This window comes from Brachionichthys hirsutus, chromosome 3 (genome assembly GCF_040956055.1).
Source record: "Brachionichthys hirsutus isolate HB-005 chromosome 3, CSIRO-AGI_Bhir_v1, whole genome shotgun sequence".
NCBI lineage: Eukaryota > Metazoa > Chordata > Actinopteri > Lophiiformes > Brachionichthyidae > Brachionichthys > Brachionichthys hirsutus.
In genome coordinates, this window is record NC_090899.1 from 14,344,649 (window position 1) to 14,366,386 (window position 21,738).

General features: G+C 45.5%; 1 protein-coding gene across 1 annotated transcript; it reads right to left on the reverse strand.

Annotated features, from left to right (window-relative positions):
• Positions 1-922: 922 nt before the first annotated feature.
• LOC137917581 (NIPA-like protein 2) lies at positions 923-21,032 on the reverse strand. Its single transcript, XM_068760303.1, has 11 exons — positions 20,946-21,032; positions 14,262-14,330; positions 10,432-10,600; positions 5,406-5,465; positions 4,374-4,495; positions 3,016-3,112; positions 2,681-2,816; positions 2,351-2,439; positions 1,563-1,626; positions 1,379-1,476; positions 923-1,222 (listed from the first exon to the last, which is right to left on the reverse strand). Exons 1-11 carry the CDS (start codon positions 21,030-21,032, stop codon positions 1,125-1,127), a joined length of 1,089 nt encoding a protein of 362 aa, XP_068616404.1. The 3' UTR covers positions 923-1,124.
• Between the last annotated feature and the right edge of the window lie 706 nt (positions 21,033-21,738).

Below are 21,738 nucleotides of genomic sequence, written 5' to 3' on the forward strand. Positions count from 1 at the left end.
CTTGGTGGCCTCCCTGGATTGTGCCCTCCTCTCCCCCTCCCCAGTGTTGGTTGCAGACTTGATGCATGACTGAAAGCTACCAGGTGGAGCTGCTGCAAATAGAATTTTCAGATTCAATTTTTTTTCTTGTGTCTTTTCCCTCGACAAAGACGTCAGTTAGTCAATGAATGAAAGCCTTGGTTTTCCTTAGACATTACATGATGCTCTCATTTCATTTTCCAGAATCATTTGGTGTATAGTTTATTAAAACCTTCAAAGCTCATTCTAGTAAAACAGAGTATTTATGTTGGTGGCCTTTTGGGATGATCAAAAAAAAAAATTGTTTAATGGGTTTGATCTCAAGAGAAAGTTTAAAAATGTCTGAGAAGGTTTTTTTTGGACATGATCTAATCAAAATACCCACAAGCGTATTGACAGACTGCATGACCTGAGGGCAATTACTGCCTCCTCTGTGTTACATTTCACAAGTAATAATTTAACCGTCGCCGCTACAGTGTGTATTAAGGCCTGGCGCCTAAAACCAAACGCGTCGAACAAGAGAGTTAAACATGCAGCATTCTTACAGTAACCGTGGCGTAAATGCTGGTTTCCCCACACATCCCATAATGTGTAGGGGGCAGATAAGAGTTTCGTTGCTTGGTAACAGTTGAGGCTGGGGTTTATTTGAGGTAGAAATGGGGCGGCAGGCTTGGCGCCTCGTGGAAACCGGTTTCTGACTGATGGACGCTCCAGTAGTTTAACACAAATTAAAATCTGCACTATGATGGGAGCAAATTGAACTGATCAGCCCTGAGGGGCGGTTCATTATTACCACTGATCCATATAATGAGTTGCCTTGACAACCGGAAGCCTCCCCCATCAGCAGGGGGCAGTAGCGCTCTTACTTAGCACCGTGGCTTGAAATAAGATTTTGTCAGCGTTTATTAACTGATTGCAACGCACGTTTTAAAGGAAGGTTTTCCTGGGAGAATTTAGTTCCTCATATCCAGTCATCAGTTCTGACAGTTCCAACAACCTTGCTGTTGAGAGACGATAAGTCCCAGTGACAATTATTTTGACCTAAGCAGGTCTAAAGGAGAAGCTTTCACGTAAAACTCCACTGCGGACAGACGGCGCTGCTCCCGTCAGTCGTCTGTCTGGCCAGCTTTGTTGCACATGAGTCTGGCTGCCAGTGACGTCTGAGCCGTCGCCTCAGGCTGCACTTTGTCCGTGCTTCTCGTCACTGTGAACACGGATAGCAGAGCTCATTAGACGGACCATGCTGCCAGCGTTGCACACATTAGCAGCTGGGTGGATGCAGGGCCATTACCAGCAGATACCGGCTCCACGGACCGGAGCAAACACACTTTACTCTGACGACAGGCGATCAGGAACTCACCAGGAATTCGGTCCATCGCGATAAAGTTGTGATCTTGCTGCTTTATTTTTGGTCTGTTCCTGGCGATGAGAAAAACTCCAAGGAAGGACAGAAGACACCTGAAAAAGAAAAGTGTCGGGGGAGGATTAATATCATCTTACAGTAAAGTTCCAGCTGGAATTATCTGGTGTCATTCGATACTTACCCAAAAAGGAACATAAAAATGTTCAGCAAAGCCAAGCCTTCAAATTCTTGGTAAAATACTATCCCTGCAAAATGAAAGGCCGTTAGATGCATTTCAGTTCCAGTAGACTGACAAGATCTGAAGGTTGCATGCTCTCGTTTGTGAATCGTAGGCCTGAGCACGCAGCGCTCGGGGACGAGAACCGAGTTTGAGTGTTATTACCTGCATGGAAATAGAAAGCCGTTTCCTCTCGGGGGTCTCTGTCGTGACCACTGCCAGATAAGGACAATTTCCTACAATGTGCAGCAAAGCTAGTCTTACATGTCCACCGGGGACGCTCTTACGCTGCCAGATGTAATGCAGCAGCCGTTGTTCTCAAAGCAGTTACCGGTGCATTTATATGTGGGGGCGGGTTCAGCAGCAGTAATTCAGAGCAGGAGGCTCTCACTAAACCCAATTCACTACTCGTAGCCCCCTCACGCTGTGATGGATGTCTTCCTCATTGATGAGGGAAACGTTGCATCAAAATGGTGAGAAGAAGCTGAAGATAGAGACGCCAAAATCGGATGCATGTTTGTTTATGCTCCGGCTGCTGGAACATGTTCTGCTTTTAACGAAGTGGAACCACAAACCCAAATGAAATGTTCGTTGGAGCCGGTGGCTCAAAGATGAGTCTGGATAATAGATCAGAATGTTGGAGCTGCAGGTCCCAGAGGAGGTTATATCTATATGCAGGCTTTTGTCACATTCACATTCACATTGACAGAACAGTGGAGAGCACAGGGGTCACCGATTTATAGCTCGCATACCTGCAATAATAGCGCTGGCAGTGAAAAACACAAAGTTGATGGGCACCACCTCCGTGGCGTTGAACATCTGCATTGCCTGATTGAGAAATCTGCAGAGAATGAAGATTTCAGTGGTTCATTGGAAATGACGACCTCGGTTATACAGCAGTGGGTTCATCAATCATTTCTGTGCACAATAATACAGGACCACGGCATCACCACATCTGATATATGACTGTCCTCGTTTTGTTTAGAAGCTGCAAAGCTAAAAAAAAAAAACTGCATCCAGCCTTTTGGGAGACACCCGAGATCTGAGTAATAAAAAAAGAGGGCGGGGAAACTGTCACTGACTTGATCTGGAAGGCGCAGGAGGCGATCATGATGATGAGCATGACATAGAAGATGGGGTAGATGAGCTGCAGCTGACCTCGTATCGACTCCGTGATCATCCCTGACACGGCTTTGACCGAGATGACCGTCACTGACGCTGAAAGCAAGCAATTCATTTATCTGCACAGCCAGTAGCAGTGAGAGAACGACCCTCCTCGGCTGACTGGTTGCCTCCCAGTAGGGTTTACAGAGTTATTGTCTTCCATCGTGCCCCACTAAGCTCTTAAACAAAACAAGAGGCCATGGGTTTGTTGTCGTCAGCCCAGCCACAAAGCAAACGTTCCGTTTGTTCCTACCGAGCAGAGCCACCAGCAGCATCACCACGACGACATGCTTCACATTCCTGCTCTTGTACAGGTACAGAAGGATGCAAAACGCCACGACCTCAATGAGCTGTCGAGAGAGAGAGGTGAGAAGGCGTTACACAAATCGTTCATGCACTTCCTGTGTGTTCAAACACTGACGACAAGATGAAAGTCAGACATGCACTCAAGGCGTTGCAAAGTGCAGTGTGTGTAGTAGTAGCTATCTAAAAGGAGGAGGTGTAGTAGTAGCTATAGTGGACTACGTGTCCCACGATACTTTGTACCTACGGGTCGCAGGGGACTTCCGGGTTATCTGATAAACACGTTACCAACTAGAGTCCACCATGTCCTCATTATACAGTGTGCAGCAGCGAGCAATGCCCTGTCCTCCTCGGCCCAGTGGGATGCGGCTGTTCAAGGACCCCGGATGTAACGGCACACCTCGGATGGAGGCAGGGGAACGGCGCGTTAAAGGCCATAAAGGGGTGGAAGGGGTCATCGATCGGGGAAATGGATTTGGAAAGAGCCGATTGATTTGTGAGGCCACAGCTGTTGGGCCCTTTCAGGTGAAATCATTCGATAATGACTTGACCTCTGGAACTAACGAGGAGACAGAGATGGATATGAAATGCTCCTCGGTTTAATTTCCACCTGCAGTCGCTCCCATACCGGAGCAGGTGGCTCCTCCGCAGGATGATGAGTCGTCGCTCTGCATTTCGGGAACCGTTAAACAGGAGACCCTTTTACGTGTCCTCAATCACGGCAGCCAGAGGCCTCCATCTGTCCGGCCATCCATCAGATACATTTTGATTTTTCATCCCAAAACCTTTTAAGGATAAACAATGGGCTTTCGGTCCCAGGGAGGAAACACTGCGTGAATGATGGTTGCTCTGCTGCTCAGGCCACACATTTACCGTTTACACCATTGGCTCGCACCCCTGATGAGCTGCTAGCTGCTATTCTTTTAGATTTATTTCTGCCTAGTTTGAAGGATTATGAGCACAAAAACCAAAGGGAATACTACAGAGACTCACAAAGCCTTTGGTTTGTGGTGGACGAGGCCAAAATCGGAAAAAGCAGATCAATCGTGAAATTATAATATTTTACACAAGAGCATGAAACCACAGCTACACAGCCAAGACGTCTCCTTGTGGTTCTCTACATCCAGATATCCATGTGGTCGCTCAGAGAATTCATCCTGCTCCTCCCCACAGGGAAGGACTCACTAACACCAGGGCAGCCAACACCGCTGAAATATAACATCACCCATTTGGACATGCAAACAGCAGCTCTAAGGCAAAAAGGCATTGCTGACACACATTGAGGATCAGCTTTAAAGGGTTGCATACGATGTAGAGGAGGAAAGGCCAGCTGATGAAATGGTACCGGACCAGCTGGGCCGTGATGTGTGAGGTGCTGTGAGGCGCGAAGGTCACCAGGAGATAGGTTCCCGTTATTGCCAGGGTTCCTCCTGTGGAAAGAAGAGAACGGACAGTGGTTCGTTTTATTTACTGGCGGGGCGGGTTCAGTGGATCCAATTCCCCTGCAGATTAACGTTGGATCAAACCATGCCGATCCAAACACTGTCGAAATCTACAATTTGTACTTTCCATCGATTTTTTTGGGGGGGGGTAGAACAAGCGCTTTACTCGGTAATGCCCTCATTTGAACATAAAGTCTTCATGTTTGTTAAAATCGGACATTTGGGCTGTTAACTCAGCAAGTCCACAGCATGCAGGAGCGTGCTGCGATGAGATTAACTACCAATCTAGCATCTGCAAAGGCCTTTATTATGATGACCATCAGCATTTGTAGAGCAGCAGGACCTGCAAACAATCATTCTGCCTCTTCTGCGCACTGACAAGCAAGACATTACAATTAGAATGTTTACATCCCACTGTGGGTACAATTCCGTTAAGTATGTATGTAAGTTGTTGACATATTCAGTAAACAACTCCGATTCCTCAAAGCTCGGGGCATTATGTCAAATCTTTATATAAAAGGGTTTTTGTTCTCCCCGACTAAAATACAATTTAATACAGAATATTTCACTTTCAAACATGTCAAAGGTAGTTTTTTTTTAAGAAACATATTCCCATGCCCATTTGATTCCTGCATATGATGTCACTCTTTGACAATAATGCCACCAGCTTCCCCTGTGGAATGATCCAATCAGGAGTTCCTGTGTAGAATACAGAATCCAAATATATTGTATGTATGTATATATATATATATAAAAAAACTCCGAAGTTGATGAGGTGCAACTTTAGATATAGTGTTTTTGTATTGTTTTCATTGAACTTGAATGTCAATACGACAATATCACACTCTTTTGTAGGGGTTCGATTCAAGTGATGATGATGTTGAAGTCTTGCACTTACCGACAATGTCGGAGGGACGCACCGCCTCCTTAAGCAAAGCCACAGATATGACAGCGCTGGCTGGGAGGGGGAAATATTACGTTAGCTTAGTGGCTGCACAAATCCAGTACAGTTGTTTTATAAAATGTTAAGTTAAAACATCTGTCCTGGATGCTTCATAAAATGTTTATTGTCTAACATTGTCTGAACCCCAAATATCTTAAAAAGAAAACACAAGCTTCACAATAACAGGATGCTCGATGCCCGTCCCTGGAGGATAAAGCATCATTGATGTTCAGCTGTGTGTTGTTGGTTTTTGCAGCTTCATATTGTGTTTTAATTTCTTTTTGGATGCAATGGTTCATTTTAATTACAGGTAAGGCCACATGCTTGATAAAAGCACTAATTGCGTCACTAATTTTGCAAACAGACCCAGGACCCAGATCTCACCGTCATCAAATGACAGCAAGGTGCTTTGCTGCCACATTCTCCATACACCCGTTCATCAATATCATTGTCAAAGAACAGCGATTCTGAAAAGCAATCAGTTTCATATGCGCAAAGCCTCCAATCAATCTTCTTAATGCTTCCCCAGGATCAGCACTGAACTGTGAGAGACAAATAAACACATGCAGTGTTTGACTATCATAAAGATGGATAGCAAGGCAGCCAAAAACGCATGGCGGCCCCCAGACATGCAAATAAATCATATGCACAGACAGATGGCCGCACAGGAGGTCTAAGAGCCGGAGACAGAACAACAGGCAGCGGGCAGGCTGACAAAGGGGAAAACAATGACAGCAGGCGTCACAGTCAGTTCAGTTTACATGACGCCCAGTGGCTGCAGTCATTTAGAATTTTGCTCTTCAGCATTACAAACACTGCAGAGTGCTCTGGTTCGTGCTTTTCTCCAGTCATACGCTACAATAATATTTGAGCCGAGCCAGCTGTGGAAGCAGCAGCAGCGGTGGTGCCAGCCAGGCAGTCAGGCTGCCAGCCAGGCAGCCAGCCAGGCAGCCAGCCAGTCAGGCTCACAGGTGATGCCACAGGCAAGAGACAGAATAGTAGAGCAGGCAGGCACTTAGAATTTGTGCACAGAGCACAAGCAGCTCAGGGACGCGTAGCGTGTCTCCGATTACTGTGGTGTCATTGCACAACAACCTCCCAGCGCTGATTTCAAAGTATATATAATTACAAATGTATTTCTAACAATTGCACCTGATTGAGGACTTCAGGGTAACAGTAAAAACACCCAAGGCACGGAAATCTTTAAATGAGCAAAAACAAAAGAAAAGGAAAGAAAAGAAAAGGAATAGTATTATGGTCTGTAGCTGGAAGAACAAACTGCAGACGCTACAGAAACAGGGCATGCATGCACACGAACAAACGCCACGGGGACACAACATCCAAAATGGAAGTTTGTTAAGCTGCTTCATGAACGTCTGATGAAAGTCAGTTGTTCAATATTTCATACGACGCGCGGCTTTGCATACACATTTAGGACTCATCCTTTGCCTCTGGGACCAACTGGATCTAACAAGTTACCATAGCAACTCCGTATAAAGTGAGATTCACATGGCTTAATAAAATGAGAAACTGGGGGAACACGGTTCTGTTCTGCTCCTGCGTGTTTTCGGAGGAGCGCGCCCCTCTATGTGCTCCCTCTGATGAACGGTGACGGGAACCTCCCTCTGGGAAAATCTCACGTCAAACATTCTTGCATATCGGACACGAAAGGTTGAAAGCAGCGAAAGCCGAGCCGCCACCACTCAGGGAGTACACATCGTGTTCATAATGTGGCAAAGGACAAAAATAGAGACTCTTTGTGGTATTCATTTTTAACCACATTTACACCTGAGCATCATGAGTGTGACGTATGTCTTTTAGAAACTCTTGAAAGATAGACAAATAGTCCAACATACATGTTACACAGATTAAACATATATATGATATTAGATAAAACACAAACGCTGTAAAAGCACGAATGTTTCCTTACTCTACAGATAGAGGGGCTAAAGAACACATCTTGTTCCTGTCTGCTGACCTGACATCTGTAAGTGCTGCAGACCGGGTTTATTTCCACCATGCCAGCCGTCCCCCTCTTCTACATGTGATGACATGACAGTATTTTGGGGAGGATGCTGTCATTCCTATCGACAGGTGGACAGTAGTAATTGTCTGCATGGTGTGTCAGAGGCAGAGTGGCATGCAGGGGCAGGTGGACGTCAGCGACATCATCAGCTCCAGCGAGGTTGTCTCTTTCCTCCTCTGCGCCTCCTTTCTACTCTGTATATGTATTTGCATGTTGTCTCGTGTCTTTCACATTCCTCTCCTCTCCTCTCCTCTCCTCTCCTCTCCTCTCCTCTCCCAGCAGGAGTGGCAGGGGAAGTCAACTAAACCTGGGTTTTTACACACTTATACAGTTATATTTGCATGTGTGTGTGTGTGTGTGTGTGTGTGTGTAGGATTGCTCATTTGCGTACGCTGTGAATCAGCATGAGGCGAGAATTCACCATGGCAGACAGCAAAGCTGCACATTTTACCGCACGTCTTCCTTGCCAGCTTTGAGGAGGACAGATGTCTGCGGACTTCTTCATCTCTTTGCACCTCATCATCTCTGGCTTCATTAATTCTCAAGACGCCCTGTCAAAACACACTCCAACTCCTTCACGCGCACTATGATATGAGCACTGCTGTCGGGCAATCGGTGGCTTTATGGGGCTAATTATGATAATAAAAGGTAAAACAGGACAGTAATTGGTAATACCTGCCACCTTGTTGGCCTTAAACGCACCGATGTGGCACCGAGAAGCTGAACAGAATGTCCTGCTGATGTGTGAAAAGCATGTCCAGCACTGTCCAACGCTGAAACGCACAAGAGGGGCAGGTTTCCTAACAAGGTTCGTGGTTTCATTCAGAGTCTTATCCAAACGATTCATCCACTCGAGAGTCGTGACTAGAAAAATGACTCACCACCACCTCCAGCGTGATGAGCGATAGGTGCCAGGCAGCAAGAAGGGGAAATAATGACGAATATTTAACCTGTGTGAAGAGTGTTAGCACCGAGCAGGCTGCAAGCTGTGACAACAGGGGACAGGGGACGGCTTTATTTTGATTGGCTGTTGAACCTGGCTTAGTTCGCGACAGCTGTAGTTCACACTGTGGACTGTAAAAATGCGGCTTTGTAGAGTGCTAGATTTATAAAGCCAGAATTGATTGGACTTCATGAGTCACCCGTAAATTGTGACTGGGGGGGGGGGGGGGGGGGAGTAGCACATATTCACCTTCTGGATCCACTGCTGGATACAAAATAGAATAGAAAGTCTTAATTTTATGGTCAACGCCACAGGAAATATTATACTTTTTTTAAGCAGTACACTTTCCTCTGAGACCGGTGTAAGTAGACGTGAGGTAGCGCCACTATTAATACACAATTAATGCATGTTCATATGATGGCAGCACGCTGGCGCAGTGGTGATGCTGTTGCCTCACAGCAAGCGGGTCACAGGTTGCAATCTGACATTTTAACATTTATTTAACCTTTATTTAATCAGGCAAACTCCTCACAGAAAGGCAGCAGGTCGGATTTGAACCTGCGACCTTCTTGCTGTGAGGCAACAGTGCCATCTATCCACTGTGCCACCGTGCTGACTTGCGGCTTTTCTGTAAGGAATTTGTATCTCCCCGTGTTTGTGTGGTTTCTCTCCAGGTTATCCGGCTTCCTCCTGCCTTCAAAAATATGCAAATTAGGGTCTGTGTATGTCCCTGCAGGGGCTTGTCCAGGGCGTGCCCCGCCTCTTGCCCGTTGAATGAATGAAATAAATATAAACTGTATAACAGCTGTCTGTGTGTAATTTCCTAAGATCATAAACATGTTGCTATATTTAATTTAGACAGAATGTAGGGTAGCACACATGATTAAAAAAAAACTACCTGTCAAATAAAAATCATCAATATTTACCTGATTACAGTACATGATTACACTGGCGTTGGTTTGTTTGTCTGTCTTTTAGTAAGATAACTCAAAAGGTTATTGATGGGTCTTGAGGAAATTTTCAGGAAGTGTTGGGAATGTTACCAGGAACAGATGATTAAATTTTGGTGATGATCGAGAAGAGATTCTGAATTCTGGATCACTTTGAATTTGGAGCATCAAAATTTGTTCCTCAAAATTTCGGATGATTATTGACCAATTTTTATGGGATTTCACACAGTCGTGTAGGGTGGGGGCCTCTATCTCACCACCGAATTTCATCTGGATCTGATCCAGAATGAGGCCAGGAAAGGTGAGGGAGGACATGAGAGTGGCTGGTGTTGGGGAGGACAATGCAAAGAACAGGGTGAAGTGGAGGACGTTGATTTGCTGTGGCGACCCCGGACACGACAAGCAGAAAATACAGCAGCAGTGTTGCTGAAGATAGACACGAACCTGCCATAAATTTACCAAAGATCAACTGTGGCTAAAATAAAAACAAGCACATGCACTGAAGGAACTAATTATGGGATGCACACTTTCAGGCCCCTGAAAGAGCATAGAAATCTGACTGGATAAAGTTAGGTTCACAAGGACAAACAGACGATGGAGGATAAACCTTTGGCAGGGGCATAAAAACATTCAACAAAATATCACGACAACGTTGTGAGTAAAGCCCTTCCATAACAAACAGGGATCACTCAAAAATATAGATGTGGGAAACTAAATGACAGACTTCAGACGCATCCATCTGTTGCTGTGCTGCTACATTGCCCCCATTCGTTTGAGGAGAGATTGCATCTATAAATACATGCCTGGCACTTTGCATGGGAAATTTGATACGTGTAGTAACCTTGTCATCTATCAGATAGTTTTTCACACATTGCATAGAAAAAGTAAAACTCTGTCGGGCTCTCAGCTTGTACAAATGTGACTCCTTGGCATGAAGAGGCCTGCTTGTGACATGATGTAGAGTAAAACACATTTTGCATATTGTTCAAGGAGGAAGCAACCTTTTGCTCTAAATTTACAGTATGCATGTATAATGTGTGAAGAAAAAAGGATTTCACCTACCGATGACAGACACACAGCCCAGTGGGGCGATGAGCGATGCAGGGGCAAAGCCGTAGGCAGCAAAGTTCCCCAGCTCCCCTACACCCATGAGCGTTAAACCGAACCACCACACAACCGAGGTGTAGTATGGCTGAGAGCCCCGCTGAGCCTGACGGATGTGAACATATTTCTGTCAGGAGGAAATGGAACAAGAGCATCAGGGATCCGTTTGGTAAAGTAGAGTCAATAGCTGGAGAGCTGCACAAAACAAACTCTAACACACACCAGACAATTTTATACCACAGTATACACCAGTGAGGAGGCAGGCGAGGCAGGCGAGGCCATGCCTCACATGCTATGATGAAAAGAAAAAGTGTAAAATGAAAAATACAATTGTTATATTTATCCAGTGATTTGTACTAAAACATTATTTTTGCATTAAACTTCAACAGTTTTACATTATTTTTCATGTAAAATAGCTGAATTTTCACATTTAATGTTCAAACACTGAAGAAAGGTGCGGTGAGGCAGCAGCCGGCGGGGCCTCACGATGCATCGATCAATCACTGTGCTACATGCTATCCAGTGAGACCGTATTGCTGTCTCTCTGTATGTCGCTACCATAGTTTAATCAAGGATGACTATCTTCCTGCATGGCAGGGATATTAATTGAGACTTTTAAAACTGAAGGAAGAAAAGTAAAACTTCTAAACAAGTTATCGATGCTTTTGTTCAGAAAGAGCAGCGCATGGACTTCATTTCTAAGTAAAGGCAAGTGCTTTATTTGTGTGCTACAGTTTGTATGTGTAAAGAATGCTGATATGACATTTTTAATATAACTGCTGCCAATCAAATGGTGACGAAGCTACTCTGCAGGGTTCAGAAGTTTGAAGTTGAAGTTGGCCCTCACTTAACGACGGTGTTACGCTCCAAAGACTCCATCACGGTTTGGTCTTTCAACAAAACCTCGTTAACCGACAACTTGGCAAACATTTTTTGTGCTCAACATTTTTGTATAGACCATTTATACTGTACATGTGATACATATTGATCATGTACATACACACCCCGTTAAATCTCAGTTCTCAAACATAATTTGTTCCGTAATACAGTTCGAATACCGAAACTCTATTTCCCATGAGAAATAATGGAAACTAGATTAATCTGTTCCTACGCATCAGATAAATGGTCATTCACATGCCTACAGTTATATTAATATGCAACTACGTATATTTAAACAGATAACACATAAAAGTGTAAATACTAAAGTACAAAAAACACACGCATAATAAAAGAAAATTTAATCCAAGCGTCTATCATTTACATACGGTTTATGCTGTGGTGTCGGGAGGGGGGTGGAGGGACAGAAGGAAGGGGGCAGGGTTATTCCTTTGAAAGGGAGGAGTTCGAAGAGGCCATGGCGGAGGACTATTGGTGGGCCTCAAAGAAATCAGGAAGGGAAAGCGGTGCGCCGCCAACAAGGTTTACAGTGAAGGCGGCGCGCTGCTGACCTCGATTGTCGGGCGGTGAAAAGAATACTTTGAGGATCTCCTCAATCCCGTTACAATGTCTTCTATAGAGGAAGCAGAGGAGGAGATCTCAGTGGTGGACTCGTCCATCACCCGGGCTGAAGTCACTGAGGTGGTTGTCAAGCTCCTCGATCGGTGGCAGGGCACCGGGGGTGGATGAGCTTCGCCCAGAGTGTCTCTGGATGTGCAGGGACTGTCTCGGTTGACACATCTCTGTAGGACCGCATGGCAGTTGGGGACAGTGCCTCTGGACCGGCAGCCTGAGGTGGTGGTTCCCCTTATCAAGAAGGGGGACCGGAGGGTGTGCTGAAACTACAGGGGGATCACGCTCCTCAGCCTCCCGTGGAAAGTCTATTCCAGGGTGCTGGAGAGGAGGATCAGACCGATAGGCAAACCTCGCATGCAGGAGGGACAATGCGGTTTTCCTCCCGGTCGCGGCACACTGGACCAGCTCTACACCCTCCATCGGATGCCCGAGGGTTCGTGGGAGATCACCCAACCAGTCCACATGTGTTTTGTGGATTTGGAGAAGGCGTTTGACCACGTCCCTCGTAGTATCTTGATGATGATGATGAATATATTTATTAGATAGAATGTTAGAGTACAAGTACAGTCACACAGTAGCATGTATTACAGTACAAATAAAGTCAAACATCCTGTCTAAGAGGAGCATTTCGGTCTTGTTTCCGTTGAAAGTCCTTCGTACATAAATCATCCACAATTAACAACACAAATAAAAATAATAAAAATAAAAATAATAAAAATAAAACATAAAAATAAAACCAATATTCGATAACTCAATTGATGCAAAGTAACATTAGAAAAATAAAATGATTTTACACCACCGATGCAAACTAACAATAAATCTAAAAGAAATTACACCTCTGATGCAAAATGACAACGAATGACAATAGATGACATAAATTACAATAAATTACAAAGACACTTAATATGTGCAACGTAGGTGGACAAAAAAAAGGGGGGGGGGGGTTGATCCGGAGAGAATCGTGATGACTATCTCCGTTTCTGTCCCCCTAAAAGGTGAATTTTTAGGGCCGTTTTGAAGGAGGCCAAAGAGGTGCATGTTTTGAGGGCGGGAGTCAAACCGTTCCACCCTTGGGTGGCCGTATTATAAAAAGATGATTTACCAATGTTAGTCCTATAGGAGGGGGTGCTTCGGGGCCCTTTTCTGAGGGCTGTCTGGTCTCTGTGTGATCGGAGTCAGAGCTTGGTTCGCCTTGCTGGCAGTAAGTCAAACCTGCTCCAGGATCATGTTGGTGGCCAGGGTGGGGCCCCGGCTGCTCCACACTGGTCGACGTCACAGTCCTAGAACTGCTCTTAGTCTGACCCGGCACCGGGGGACCTGTTTGCCATGGGAAATCCTACCTGGAGCATAAAGCCCTCAACAACATAGCCCCGGGGATAATTTGGGAACTCAATATCACTGGTCGGTGGTTCTACAAAGGGTTAGGGGTATCAACTACTTCCTGGGCGGCTGTGCCTCAGTTGGTAGAGTGGGTCGTCCAGTGATCAGTAAATCGGTGGTTCGAATCCCAGCTGTCCGCAAGTCGAAGTGTCCTTGGGCAAGACACTGAACCCCAAATTGCTCCCAGTGGTTCTGGCAGCAGTCGCCCACTGGAGTGTGAATGTGCGTGTGAATGGGTGAATGTGAGGCCTCATGTAAAGCCCAAAGGTGGACAAAGCGCTTTAAGTGCAGTCCATTTACCTCTTCCAAAATATTCCCCTCTAAAAATTCCCGATCAAACATTTACAGGGCGGCGCTGTCGTTGCAAGGTTCGATTCCTTTCTGTGTGGAGTTTGAATGTTTGTGTGGCTTTTCTCCGGGTTCTCCTGCCTCCTCCAGAAACGTGCATCCCAGGTGAATTGATCGCTCAAGCAGTGCGAGTGTTTGTTTGACATTCGTACGGCCCCGCAATGAGCTGGCGTTTCATCCAGAGCGTACTCTGCCTCTCGCCTGTCGTCAGCTGGGATGAGCTCCAGCAACACCCGTGACAAGGCAGATGAAGCAGCTGCTCGACGAGACGATTGAGGTCATCTCGACTGCAAGAAAATGGATGAATGCACGACTTTGCATTCAAACAGGATTTCTTGGCAAAGTGACTGTCTGCTGCACAAAATCTGTTGTGAAGATTTTGGCAGCACACAGTCAGCATCCAGATGTGTGTGTTTGCTAAACATTCACTAAACTGTCGGAGAGAAAACCACCTCAGTCGCTCGGAGCGACATCTGGGTGTGCACAGGCATTCACAGTGTGCTCTGAGCCGAGTGTCTGCTGTCCAGCTCGCTTCCAGTATGTCCTACCTGTATGTTCAGTGAAATGCTGATGAGGACATTCCCGCATATGGAGATTATGATTCCCAGGAGATAGGTCTGTGGGAACAAACAGTAAACAGGCAGAAGATTAGACGATGCTCCACTTGTCATACAACACCAAACATCCCATAATGCTCACACTGAGGGATGCACCGATCAATCTGCAACGATTTCCTTAATTTCGCGAGACAGATTCCTACATATGAAACTGTTCTTATCTACCTTCGCAAAGGTCTGAAAGTCAGCTTCTGTCTCATTGTGCTCTTCCATGACATCACCGACATGCTTTTGTTGATCAATAAAATATTTTTTTAAAGAATATTTTTTCTTTTTGTACAACAAGACAGAAAAACTTGGTGGTTGAGGTTGTTTTGTTAGTTTGTCCTAATTCGATATCGGCCAAAATTGGAATCGGCCAGAAAATTGCAATCGGTGTAGCCCTACAGCTGTTGCGTCTGCCATTTCCATGACAACCAAATAGAATATTGTGCCATTGGTGCTCTGGTTAAAGGTACTAGTGTGTGAGTCTGCAACGGAGTCTTCTATGGTTTCATAACATCCACCTTTCAATTCTCATGCTCATGCATTAAAAAAAAAACCACACAAACAGATATTTAACACCCAGGCAAAAACAACACCCCCTCACTCACATTGCTTTCCCACGATACACGACACCTCTCTTAGGTTTGGGATGCAGGTTGGTACACAGAAGCCAGAAAAACAGCCTGGACACACACGGATGCAGCAGGAACTGGCAGCTAATGTGGGGATGATTGTCACACCAAACATTTACTACAACACTAAGAGCGACAATCTGGAGTATTCAAATAAAAGCAGAAGCGTTCCAGTCAGTCAACCATCCTCCCCAGCTGAAGTCCAACTCTGAAGTTCAGCTGAGGCCCTTTAACGCTAACCACTAATAATAACAATGTTATTAGGACATTAGGAATAAATAAAAAACATCTCTAAATGGTCATTAAATAAACACAAACTGTGCAACTCACAGGAATCAAACTAGGATCATTTTGTACATGCTTCATGCCAAGTGGCATCTTCCAATACATTAGTTTGATGACAAAAGTTAACAAATATGCTTAATAATAGGCCGATATTATGTCAAAAGGCTTTGCAGTCCAAATGGGCCTCTCAAAACCCAGATCTCCAAGCTCTCAATTGATGGAGGAGAAATCATCGGTTCAAGTGTCCCATGAATAACCCAAAGCCACTTTCACTCATATCCCTAGGGAAAATTATTGCCATGAGGAAATTCCATTTTTCATCACAATCATACATCGGTGACTGTGAGCAGAAAACATTTACAAAGAAATGAAAGCAGTCACTGGGGGTGGAATGCAAAGGATAAAAACCTAAAGAAACCCGATCACTGTAAAAGGCAGGAACAGCAAATAAGCCCATCCAAGCGTTCAGCCTTTAACCGAGCTTTAAATGAAACATGGAGAGCAGGGACAGGAGAGAGAGAGGGGCTACACAGAGATGGAAATTAAAGCAAGAAAGGATGCAAAGAAAGAGGAGCGGAACTTGAGAGGGAGAGCAGGAATGAGGACGGGAAAGAAGAACCAGAGGGAGCCAACGCTCTCTTCAGTGGTCCGTTGTTCAAGATGAGAAATGCAGTGGGCCGTTGTCAATATTATCCATCTGATATTATTGACAATGTGATGTCAGCATCATAGACAAAGTGTGGCAGAATGAATGAACACGTCCCGGGGATGTCTATCAGTGCACCAACAGGGAGGTGAAGACATGAGGGAGGACTGCCGCCTAAAAACAACCATTTTCATCTCATCACAGAAACAGAACCTGCCTGTCTCCTTGCTTTGTGCCAGTCCTCTGAACTCGAACACACCCACAGCAAGGATGATCACGGACGTAGACGTCATTCACACGCCTGTTTGATTGTACTACATCGCAGGCAAACACAGTTTTAGGAGGAGGATGTTGTTTAAGGCTGAGATCCCTGTTTTGCTCAGGCGTCCCTGGAAAACATTAAATTACTGCGTTTTACCAGCCTGCTGCCATCATCAAAAAGTGACAAATCTGACCTAATTTCCAGGCCAGAAGAAAAGAATAGGCAACTAACACACAAAGAGCATGAAAAGAATCTTGACTGTCCAAAACCGCAGAATAGTGTTGGTAAAAAACATGTAAATAGCAATTATTCTAAAGTGTGTGTTACGCAATCCAACAATGCCACTGGAAGGGCCGCCTTCCTTCAGTCACTAAGCATTCTGACAGCTTCCAAAACCATCTTCTACCCCTCAGTTTTGAGTCTGCATCTGGCCGACCGAAGGGGTGGAGGGTGGGCATCATGATTAGGATGAAGAATGAGAAGGGATCCATCGGCAGTTTTATTGTGCCAGAAAATGAGTTCAGTCTAATCGCAGTAAACTATTCTTTAGGTATTCGCTCGCTTGCTGTCTCGCCGTTGGTGGAAGCGAGAGAGCAGGCGGGAATCATGCACCTCGCCCAGGCAGCAAGGAGCTTACTGCTCCGCCCACTGAGGGAGGAACTAGGGGGAGGGAGAGAGAGAGAGAGAGAGAGAGAGAGAGAGAGTTGCTGGTTTAGGTAGAGTAAACAACGCGGGGTGAGGCGGGGACAGCCTTTGCCTCGCTGGCTTCCTCAGCAAATATTACATGCTTTACTCAAGGAGCACCAAACCACAGAGCTGCGTTGAGCTGTCACTGTATTTTACTGCTATCCAATGTTTGCAGTATTATATGAAGTATTTCAATGCTACTTTATCTATGCATTGGTGAAAGACATAATAAAAATAAGAATGAATTCAGGGTCTGACTCTGCTCTCACATCACTTACACAGTGAGGCTAGACGTATACTTTCCTGTCCTCAGGCGCTGTGGTTAAAGCGATCCCTGAGTGCAGACAAATCGGTCTAAAAACACAAGAATATACCTCTACTACCTTAATACATATACTTCTTATAAGATAAAGAATCTGTTTTGTTCGGAGGCCGCCACTGTTGTTTGGCATTCTGGGTGCGACGTGAAACGGCTGCAGCACCCAGAATGGACGGTTGCTCTCAGGCACCGATCAGTGCTGTACGAAATTATCTAGAAGACGCCGCAACACTTCTCCACCTGACAGAGCGTTTACTTCAGCCAAAGATGACGCTTACTTTGCTTTAGGCCACTCGCATAACGCAGTTGATGACATCACAGCTGCCTTTACGCTGCGTTACAAAGTACTTTCTTTGCTTCCGCTGGTGGGATTCAGCACCAACGAAATACAGGCGCTCGCCGACTTACCACGACAATTGGCTCCGAGGGTTTTGTCGTATTCCGTCTCGGTCACAGGTCGCCCATGTTAATTTGCCTATTCCAGACCCTGATCTGGATCATTCCCAAAACGTAATCACTTTGAGTAGGGCTGCACGATATGGCCTAAAACCAATATCGCGATACGCAATATATATATTTATATACACTCATTCATTCATTGTCCCAACCGCTTAATCCGTTATCGGGTCGCGGGCCAAGCTGGAGCCAAGCGAGAGGCAGGGGACACCCTGGACAAGCTGCCAGTTCATCGCAGGGCAACACAGAGACAGACAATCAGCCACACACACACTCACACCTACGGACAATTTAGTGTCACCAATCAGCCTAGGCTGCATGTTATTGGTGGTGGGAGGAAGCCGGAGAACCCGGAGAGAACCCACGCAGACACGGGGAGAACATGCAGACTCCTCACAGAATGGCCACAAGTCAGAGACAAACCTGCAACCATCTCGCTGTGAGGCAACAGTGCTTACCACTGCGCCACCGAGCCGCCCGTTTATGTACATATATATATTTATATATCAATATTCTGATTATATTGAGGCGTCAATATCAGTCTCAAGTGCACAACAGCAGAAACTGTGTGAACCGTGCGAGTGCATTCATCAGGACACAATCACCGATGTGTCAACATTTGTGCGTCATTCACTTTCATGCTGCAAGCGCTTTGGTGGAATGAGTGCATGTTTGGATTTTTAAAATAAATAACTGCAGTCAGTATAAATGTGGTCAGTCAAATGTCAGACATAAAGCCAGCTTGAGTTTCCAGCCGTTTCTCTGGGTGTGAGGTAAAGTATTGCTCAACCTGAAACCTGCTTTATAATCTTAGCGTCGTCTTAATCCGGGGAACCTTGTGGGGACATTTATCTTCCACATGCAGGTGTATCTAATGCTGCACACCTCCTGCGACAAGCAATTCATCATAAGCTGTACATTCACAAAGATAGCGTGTCCCTTTACCAGAATCCATAGTAAGAGCTGAAAGGGCCCATAGAAAAGTAGGCGGGATCGACAGCTTTGATCCTCCACCTGCTGACCGGGACGCTGAACCACAGACAGGCAGACAGGCAGACAGACAGACAGGCAGACAGGCAGACAGGCAGACCAGCGTACAGACAGCCTAGTCCTTTGTGTCCACTGACAATGGGCATTTGTCCTTCCTTGGGATGGGTTGATCTCTGGATGGATCGCTGCCCTTTGCTCGGAGGTGGGGGGGCACAGACAAGGCACGGGCTAGAAGACTGGAAGCTGAGAGACTCGAGTCCGCATCCTGCAGCTCTTAGGTCAGTTCTCAGATGACCGTTGAAGAATGTGCATGAATTATTGGCCTGCCGGCTCATCTGAGCTGAGAGATAGGAACAATGATCACAAACACCCTGAAAGGTTTGCACAGATCACTTTCATCATCAGCTGCTTGCTGCGAGATCAAAGGAAGTGACAGAACTGTTAGAAAAGTCACACGATTGTCTTCCCAAGCAAAAGCCACATCTCCAATATACGTCCAACAATTTAAATGTCCCAGAGACAAATCAGACACACTCTCAGGATTGAATAGTTCCATTACCATCAGAATGATTTCTGCGCTGAAGCTAGAGTTCGCTCTGACCTTTCTTTTGGCTTGGGGGGGGGGGGGTGGCGACGACATTCACAGTCAATTACAGAGAGACAAGACGAGCAGACTGAAGACTAACTTGGCAGCGATGTCGCCAAGCTTACTGCAGAAGTATTCATTGTTATGGTAGCGTCCTCCCTCTCCCCCTTTCTTCACCTCCCACGGAAACGGCTCACGTGGTCTTTGATCAATTACGTCTCCGGGGAAACAAAATAAACCTTTGAATTATCCACAATAATGGTTGTTTCAAGAATGATGGCGCGTCATCAGCACTAATTCCTCCCGATAATAAGGACAAGTGGATGTCTCCTGCTCTTATTTTGTAAAAGAGGAGTTGACCAATGGGATGCAAAATCCTGTCTTTCTCCTGCAACATCAATATTTTCAGTCAGACCAAAGTAAACTTGTTCCATCTCTGGGAGGCGGTTCAAGCACAACAGAGGCTGATATTGTCCCGTCGGTGTTGGGATGCTCTTTGGGATGGTGGGCAGCAATGGGACCATTATCCAGCTGTTCAGATCTCTGACAGTAGACCTATTCTCTCACAACCCACACCTCCCGTTCCTCCTCTGGTCCTCTCGCACTCTGCCCCATTACAGACAGAGGCCCGCACACACACACACACACTGACAGAGGAAGATGAGCATGAGGAGAATGTGAATACATACATATACCAATGCATGAGCGTAGGAGTGCAGGAAACAAGACATTAGCAAATACGCAATGGTAGAAGGAGACTTTAAAGTACCATACACGCACACACACACACACACACACACTGCCCAGAATCAAGAGAGTCCACTAAAGCAGTCTGGACTTCAAAAGAAGGAAAGGATCTTTCGATAATAAGATCTAGTCACGACTGTAACTGGTCCTGACAGGTGCCAGCATCCATGTGCCTGTGGGCTGCCAGGCTCCCACATCCACTCTGACAGCTCATTACTCACAGAGCTCTGGCTGGCCAGGTTTCACTTCCAACTATTTTTTCCTTTGCAACTTAAACTCCTCTTGGACATTAGTGAGGGACTTCCGGCTCAGAATATCGGTTAGGGTGGGACGTTCCTGAAAGTGAAGCCGTAGAAACTGGACAAACATCGTCTGGTATTGTTGCAGAGAAGCTGAAGAGAGCAGAAACTGGTTCAGCCCGATTCATGGCAATAACCAGTAAACAAAGGCGACACACTTCCTCAGCCCCCACCATAGGTCATAGGTTCATATGGTTCATCGCATGTTTGGAGTGATACAATCACAAAAGAACACTTTAAAGAGCAACAGATGACTATTTTCTACATTCAACACATAATGGTACTTTTCATTAGAGGTTATCGCCTGATTGATTTCCAGAGAACATGTCTGGTGGGATTTGAAGAAGGCGGGTGTAAACCAGGAATATTCCAGAACTGGAGGCCAATACGAGTTTGATATTTTAGAGATTGCAGCAGTCAATAATATCTGTTGTATTAAGATATGCAAACTGTTCCTGTTTGGTTTCCTCATTTCAAAAGCATTGCTTTTGTTATCTTGTGCTTAGCCTTTTGCAAATGAAAAAAAACATGGAACGCATTTCATTTCAACATTTCTATGTTCTTGAATTGCTTGTCATTTTATTTAAATTAACAAAAACACATCTTGTTATTATACATAAGTAGGAAACGTATCTTCAAAGTACAAATACAAACCTCTCATACAATCAGCGACTACCTGACAGCTTCCACGCAGCAGACAGACAAACCGGAAACTTTTTACCTGCAGTGGATTTTCCAGGATGTCTCCGTGGAGGTTCTGAGCGGAAGTCCTATTTTGGTTTGCCCCCTGAGAACTGGAATTCTCCATGTTCTCCGTATCGTTCTGATTAGGAATTAACATTTCCCAGATGGAAAGCCCCGCTTTCATCATATCCTTGTCCGCCGGTCACCGCATCTCATGCGGGATCCACGTCCACTGCAAAAAGTGCACGACTGTTGAGACGCGGCCGGAGTTTGTGCTGACTTCACAGGTGCGTGGCCCGTCGAGGAGGTCAGAATGTTGCCACCTGCTGGCCGTATTCAGCATGACAGAGAAACCCGAACGAGCTTCCAAAGGACGCATCTGGTTTAACAGAGCTTTGAACTACTGGTATTTGATGTTCTCACAACAACAACAACAACACGTGTGTCATTATTTATGAATCTACACATAAACTATTCAGCCATCGCTGGATATTAGGATTATTGCCAATCTTATGTTATTTATTAGCTATCTGTCGTACTTTAAACCTCAGCCCATTCAGCACAAAGGCCTCCAGTTCTGGAATATTCCATCTTTACTGCCTGTATTTTTGTAAATGAACTGTGTAGTTGAGCGTGAGCAACCTGCAGGGACCTTCTGTGGAACTCAACCAGGTGACTGACGGCCTCTGAGGATCCGGGACGACTTCTGACACATCGCTGGGGTGGACTTTGAGGCTTGTTTGGGGCCGCTGCCTTTCAGGAACGTCTGATCCACTGATCCACCTCCATGCTTCTTGTGCTTCTACTGCTAAAGTCGATTATATATTATT

Coding starts and splice junctions, on each gene's coding strand:
- LOC137917581 (XM_068760303.1), bottom strand. CDS start 21,032: ATGGAGAATTCCAGTTCTCAGGGGGCAAACCAAAATAGGACTTCCGCT. Junction 1,627..2,350: donor TGCCAGCGCTATTATTGCAG/GTATGCGAGCTA, acceptor TTCATTTTGCAG/GGATAGTATTTTACCAAGAA. Junction 1,223..1,378: donor CGCGATGGACCGAATTCCTG/GTGAGTTCCTGA, acceptor CCGTGTTCACAG/TGACGAGAAGCACGGACAAA.